The sequence below is a fragment of the Diadema antillarum genome, unplaced genomic scaffold, assembly GCF_040938485.1.
Source record: "Diadema antillarum isolate AM-2024a unplaced genomic scaffold, OU_Dant_1.0 seq00000136_RagTag, whole genome shotgun sequence".
Lineage (NCBI taxonomy): Eukaryota > Metazoa > Echinodermata > Echinoidea > Diadematoida > Diadematidae > Diadema > Diadema antillarum.
The window spans coordinates 828773-836212 of NW_027271213.1; the positions used below are offsets into that span (position 1 = coordinate 828773).

Consider the following 7440-nt stretch of genomic DNA (forward strand, 5'->3'; position numbering starts at 1 on the left):
TGTATATCATATTTGAATGAGCAAGGTACACACAATGAACCTGATATCGTACGATGTGGTCCAAACTTTGTTGGAACCCCGCTATATCAGGAAGCAAATGCTGACAACGTTCATTTGATTTATGAATTTGAGATTGATTATGTCTCATAGTCATTGAACTTTGGCGCTACCGAAGATGATAACTATTGCGTTTTATTCAAAGTACACAAAGTCACATTCACCTTGTATTTTCCACTCTGTATGAATAAAATACGTCATGGTTAATCATTGGTTCTTAAAAACGCCTTTAATCAAAGTTGAACTCAACTCGACGCTCAGACGCTATCAGCTATAAATCGTGCTCTGAAGATCAAAAAGTTTGCGTAGATTCCTATCGTAGAGTAATGATCGGAAGATCGAAAGAGTTCACGTGAGAGGAAGCTATATAGAGAAAGACGCGCTGGAAAGAGTTCACCTCACTTGAGAAAGAGCTGGAGTAAGATAAGTTTTGAGGTGGGTTAACCAGTCTGGTATTATTGTGCAATTGTCCGATGTACCTTCTACATTAATGTAGGCTAAAACTTCCATTCCATCTGTCCCCACCTGTTTCAAAAACACAACCTTTTACCACTACATGCTTATAAGCGTTAGATATCCAATCATGAGAAGTGTGACAACCATTCCGGCGTTGATTGGAGTTCTCTTTCTTGGGTACGTCTTCTACACACCTATCCCGGAAGATCTCGCGGACCCAATGCACTTCCGGTTCATCGTTGCAGGGCTCGAGTCGGCAGCTGTGCTGGTGAGTTTAGATGACTGCGCCAGGTGTTTGCCACTCTACAACTGTTTTGTTGTGGTTGTTGTTGTTGTTATTGTTGTTGTTGTTGCTGCTGCTGTAAAAGCCTAACAGAGCATTAAAAAGTCATAAGCACGTAATACCAATCAAGCTCTCAACAGGAAATTGGGAGAAATGATTAAACAAATGTTCGACTTACAGTATCTGATGCATAAATATGTGTAGGCCAGTTGTATTACAAAACATCCTACCATGAACAATTTTTGCAATAAAGCTTAAAATATAAGGAGAAATCATTATTTTAACCCCTACACCATAACTGTAGACGGTTTAGTCTAGAAACAATGTTATTATAACTATTGTTCATATTTTGTATTTTTAACAACACTTAATAAACACTGATTATAATGATTAACATCTTTACAGTGATTGTTTTTATTCCTAACTCACATTTTAGAACTATTTTGAAACACTAAAGATGAGTTTTTGTTTCATCTGCAAAATGATGGTAAATAATGCCTTTGATATGGGATATTCAACTAATACAGTGCAGATGATTGTTCATATATAGTCTATCACAGTTGAAAGCTTACAGCTTTTTGCACATAATATTCTTACACCCTGATGTCAGTTTTGTAAGATTATATGTATATATTATACACGTAATGATTTGAATTTACGTAAAGTATGAGTGGATATAGATATTGCAACATTTCATCCGTCGTATTCTAGGGTTGTATTATGCAGTCTATGCCAGCTCTAAAGGTTCAAAACGCAATCACTTTTGTGATGACTCAATGTTTAATCATAGAGTGATGAAGCTCTTGGTGACGATTTCATTTGCAAACAGTGCAACGTCTGGAGCCTATTTCAACCCCTTGAGAACTTCTACGTCCAGTTTCATCGCTTCGCGATGGAGCTGCCTATGCCAGCCCCGGACCTTCCCGTGCCTGGTTCGAATGTTTCCGCTCGGTATACTGACTTTGCTGGTGTTCAGGTGCTCTTGTATGAACCATTGAGGAGCAGCGACGAAATTCTCCCTGGCTTCGTTTACTTTCACGGGGGTGGATACGCCCTAGGAAGTGCAAGTATGTGTGGCTTTAAACTGTAGGTCTTTGAGAACAAAACAGACTTTCGCCTGTTTTGATCATTAGAAATGCAGATAATACTGCTAAATAAAAACATTGAAGAGTGTACTGAAAGTACAAAACACTCACAATTTACAGAAAATGAAAATTTTACTGATATCCACGAAGACCAGACTTACGTCGGAATATTGTAGAACCTGGCATATCTTTCATCAACATTACATACACACCCCGAAATTCTCAAAAGCCCACGTGTTTAATGTTTGACGTCGGGCTCGGAAGCGATATTCTCCGATTAAATGCCGTGCCCCAGCAGGAATGGTTGATTTGTACAAAATATTCTTCTTCTCCTTAAAGTGAAGTGACTTCGTTAGGCCAAATAAATAGATAAGGTCATGGATTTACCTAATCCAAAAGTAAACGCATTGATTATTCGATTTTCATGAACTGTGTTCTACTCTTTTCACTCATTTAGGGGGTCAGGGTCCTTTTACTCGACTGTTAGCTGAAGAACTACGCGTTGTGTTGGTTTCTGTGGAGTAAGTATGGATTTCCTGGCATGCTTTTTCTCTCAGAACTACTAAAAGAAGATTCAAGATATTTTTAAAATCTTTTTAATGCCTAATTTGTAAAAGGCGATATGAGATTTTGCTGTATTTTGTGGGTAACACAAAGCTTATTGACTTTTGTTTACAGTGCTAATCAGAAATACTAAACATGCATTTAAAGGTATCAAACTAACATGAATACTAAGGACAATGAAGGATTTTTCTCTTCAATACATCTGAAAAAAAAGAGACTCGCGATATATCTATTCCAATGAACATGATGCATCGAACATCTAATTGCATGTAGTAGGATGTTGACGGCGGGGACATGCCACGAGACCGACACCCACGAGTCATACAGCCCACGAGTTCGACATTGAAAACAGGTCCATGAGTCATACAGCCCATGAGTTCGGCACTAGGCAAATAGAGCACATGAGTCCGACATTAGGTAAAGCAGCCCACGAGTTCGACAGATACAACACGGGGCTCAATGTGTCAGTCTTGTGGGCCTTGTTTGCTTAGTGTCGAACTCATGGACTGTATGACTCGTGAATTGTATTACTCATGTCGGTCTCGTGACGTGCACCCTTGACAGCTATAGCATCAGTAAATCATTGCTATCATATAAATCATTGCCATCAATACTTTTATGAATTATATTTCTCAGCTACCGCCTAGCACCAGAGCATGTCTTCCCAGCTGCATTTGACGATGCCCTGGCTGCCACTAAGTATTTCCTGAAGCACGCTGCCGATTACGGAGTCGACACTTCTCGTGTAGCTGTTGGTGGCGATAGCGCTGGTGGTCATTTGGCGGCAGGGGTCGCTCAGCATGTCTTTGACGATCCTACCGTACCCAACTTCAAACTCCAGGTCCTTTTCTATCCATGGATACAATTCCTGGACTGTAATACGCCGTCATTACAATTCTACGAGCACACTTTTGGCAAGCGTGGGATGTCGAAGCCCAGACTGGCCGAGTTCATCTCGGGGTACTACCTCGGGAACCTAGACCCTGAATTCTTGCACCACCTTGAGACGAATCGACACACGAGCGCAGCTTTCAAGAGGTCGAGCAACTACAAGAAATTCTTGAACCACAGCATCATCTTCACCAAATTGGAGGAGGCATCATTACAGTTAGGACTAGGGTCTTCAACATCCTCATCCCTCCCATCACTTTCTTCGCAGGCATTCCGTGAATATTACAAGCCTCAACAGCATTTCGCCGAGGGCAATGACACGATGTGGGAGGATATCCAAGAGGCTTTTCTCGACCCGAGAAATTTACCCCTATTTCGTGATGACTTCAGGGGGCTTCCCAAGGCTTTCATTGCCACGGGCGAAAGGGACCACATCCGCGATGACGGGATCTTCTACGCCCACGCCCTGGAGCAGGGCGGTGTCGAGGTGACCTGGAAGCACTATCCAGGAGCGTGGCACGGTATCGCAGCATTGGCTTCAATGGCCGATGTTCCGACCGGTGCCAAAATGCTAGGGGATGGACTGAGATTCATCAAAGAAAATATTTAAGATAATGTGAAATGTTTGTTAAATTGTACACTACGTTCTCGGCTGTCATTAGTACAATGTATTATCATTTCATATTTGACATCAACCTGTGATCATAAGTATAATATGTGTGGGGAGCTTTCGTTTTCAGCTCAAATTTACACCACTTGTGGTGACTATAGTATAATGTGTTTGATCTTTTTAGTGGTACTGAAATCAACAGGCATATGAAGAATAATGAATGTTCTTTGGCTCTATAAAGATTCTTTTAACAATAAGTAGCACTAGTGCGACATCCCAAACTTTGACGTCCTGACACCTTGCTAAGGACAAGAAAAACACAGGTACGCCTAATATGCTCTGCTTTACAGCATTGAACTCTTTTCATCAATCCTCAACAAACTATATTCCCGACGGATATACACCCAACGGAGGTATATATATATATATATATATATATATATACAATTATATATATATATATGTCTGAAAAAAAAAGGGAACTCGATTCGGTTTCTTGCTCAAGATGAGAATGGGAGAAGGTAGGCCTATCAATTATTCAAAACATGCTATTAAAGGAGCCATGTATACAAGAAGGCAAAAGGCGACTAGTATCCCGAACAAGGGCCCCCTGCAAACAAAAACCAGTCGTCTTGACAGGTCGCTCCCAAAACAGTGGATGAGGGAGAAGTTAATGAGTGCGAAAACGGTGTTAGGTGACTGACTTTTCCCATTTTTTTTTTGTGTGTCCTCATAAACAAAGACACCCGAGAAAACAATTCACAGTGGCATGTCTTTTTATATACAGATGTATAGATTGCGATTATACATTATCCTCCAGAGCCTTGGCTTCACGCTGAAACTTTGAATACTGAGTTGAATAAATTACCTCACTGGGTAAGAGCTAACAAATTGTTCTTCAAGAAACTGAACGTATGCTTTTTAGTAATTCTTTGGAAAAATTACCCCGGAACATTTTCCTGGATAATACAAACTATTGAATCATTTCCTTCCTTTTGTGTTTGATTCTATTTTTATTAAAAATAAAACTGTGCATTCATATCCTACCGGACAATCTAACGAATTTCATTTGCCTTTGTCTAGGGTGATTTTTACAAAAATCTATATTCTCCTTTGCCGTACCCAAATTCTGGAATTCCCTTGATAGCAGCACTGAAGAAGCTCCAAGTCTTAATATTTCTACGTTTAAATTAAAGATTTTTAGATTAATTCCTACATCACTGGGCACTCGTATTTTTTTTCTTTTTTTTTTCTTTTTTTTTTGGGGGGGGGGGGGAGGAGGTTAAGCTCAAACCTCGCTTAGACGCCACTAAAAAGAGATAGATAAAAACAATGAACAAACTGCGGTATCACCACTCGAAGGTCTTATCTCTTTGCGCGTGATTGTATTGTTGTTGTTGTTGTTGTTGTTTTTACTAATCTACGCCGAATCAAATAATAATAGTCTGAACAAAAAAAGAAGAAAAAGAAAACGAAAACGAAACCTCATACCTTGTGAGCATTTACGTTTAGTTTATTCCTCTCATCTCGTAAATATAGTAAATCCCCTTTCCCTACTGTCACTCACTCACTCATTCACTCACACGCGCGCGCGCGCGCACACACACACACATGCACACACACATTATACAAATAATGCACAGGTGAGATGGCATGTTAGTGGAGATGCATGCAGCGCACTCGAGAGTATTATATAGATGATGACTGGCGGGGGAGGGAAAATACCGAATGTTCCACCCGAAGGGTTTGAAATGCTATTTAGGGAGGTTATAAGTCCCGAGACGAAGTCGAGGGACTTATAGCCTCCCGAAATAGCATTACAAACCCTTCGGGTGGAACGTTTGATTAATGTTCCCGACAACAAAAGTCATCATCTGTTATATTAAATGGGTCAGTCAAATACCACACTTTCGTACGCATTACAATAATCGGTCATCTGCTTTTTCACATTGTATGGAATAGGCAAATTTATCCTATCGATTGCATGAAAAATATGATCGTTCAATCGTTTGGTATCGTTTTGTCATTTGTTACGTGAAAATGTTTCCCCACGGGAGAACATTACAAAAATGTTCTGCCCATGGGCGAACATAACCAATGTGCCTCCACCACGTGACTGTGTTGAGCCAATCACTAACCGGTATTTGACTAACCCATTTAATATAATACAATGGTGTACATGTTACACAACATTGTGAATTTGTCTGTAGACACTAGGCGAACAGGGCCAACAGAAAAAAGGCCCACAAGACCGACACACTAAGTCCTGTGATGTATTGTGGGCTTTTTTCCCCTCGTGTCGAACTCGTGGATCTTGTCTGCCTATAGTGTCAGATTCATGGGCCAGAATTGTTTGCCTACTGTTGGACTGTATGACTCGTCGGCTGTACGACCCATGGACCTTTTTTTCAATTTCGATCTCGTGGGCCGTATGACACGTGGGTGTCAGTCTTGTAGGATGACCCCAACAAATACAGCAACAGAAATTTTGAAGCGTCATGACATAGAATATGTACATTTAATAATACATTACAATCATCCCAAGAAATAACCTAACACATTAAAAACAGTCACTCTAAAATAAGTCTAGATAAACGTGATAAGTATGTGTTATTCTACCTTTTGTTAGATGGAATAAAGTAACTGAATTGAACTGAATTGAATTCTGGGCAACACGATGCTTTCTGATAAGACGGTACATTGAAGACCTATGTGTATTTAAGTGGAAACTTTACCTATATACTTAAGATTATATACTGTAACCTTTAACTACAGTGAGCTGAATTCTTATTACACTTTACGTCCCCGATTTCATACGTTGTAGGACGCGAAACAGAGTACACCATTATTTTTTCAAATCATTATTCTAAGAAAGTTATAAATCCAAAAACAATCATTCTAATATTACTAGAAATAAACGTAAGCGTATTGGTGTAATCATAACTGTATCGTAATCGTATCTGTGTAATCGTAAACGTGAACTTATCTGTGTAATCTTTTTCCCTTGTCAACATGAGCTCAGCAACAACTGCAAGCCACCAATAGAGACTTCTTGAAATATGATTCAAATATGGCATATATACATGATCTAGGTGCTTTGAAATTAATTCAGATATGATTTAGTGCATCGATACAGCAGCTCAAAACGCTAATACGATAACTAAAATGCTATGTGAGAACAGAATTATGTTCTCTGATAAAACGCCACATCCACTACTGACAAATTCTGTGTAAACTGGAAACTATAGCCTACATACTTGAGATCACACTTCAATCTTAAACTATGGTAAACTAAATTCTGGTTACACCAATATTATGCATTATAAAATATAACTAAACAAAGTACATTATCATTTTTCAAAATCATAATCTTTCAAAATCATAATCTTTCGAAGAGTAATAAATCTAAACACGATCCTTTTAAAATGATTCTAAATAAACGTTAGCAATCTGTGTTAACATGGTAAACGTCTACCAATGTCGACACGAGCTTA

General features: G+C 39.3%; 1 protein-coding gene across 1 annotated transcript; it reads left to right on the top strand.

Moving 5' to 3' along the window:
• Window positions 1-640: 640 nt before the first annotated feature.
• On the top strand, window positions 641-3946 carry LOC139727577 (neutral cholesterol ester hydrolase 1-like). The gene is made up of 4 exons (XM_071638559.1): window positions 641-781; window positions 1626-1863; window positions 2339-2402; window positions 3082-3946. Exons 1-4 carry the CDS (start codon window positions 641-643, stop codon window positions 3944-3946), a joined length of 1308 nt encoding a protein of 435 aa, XP_071494660.1.
• The last annotated feature ends 3494 nt before the right edge of the window (window positions 3947-7440 follow it).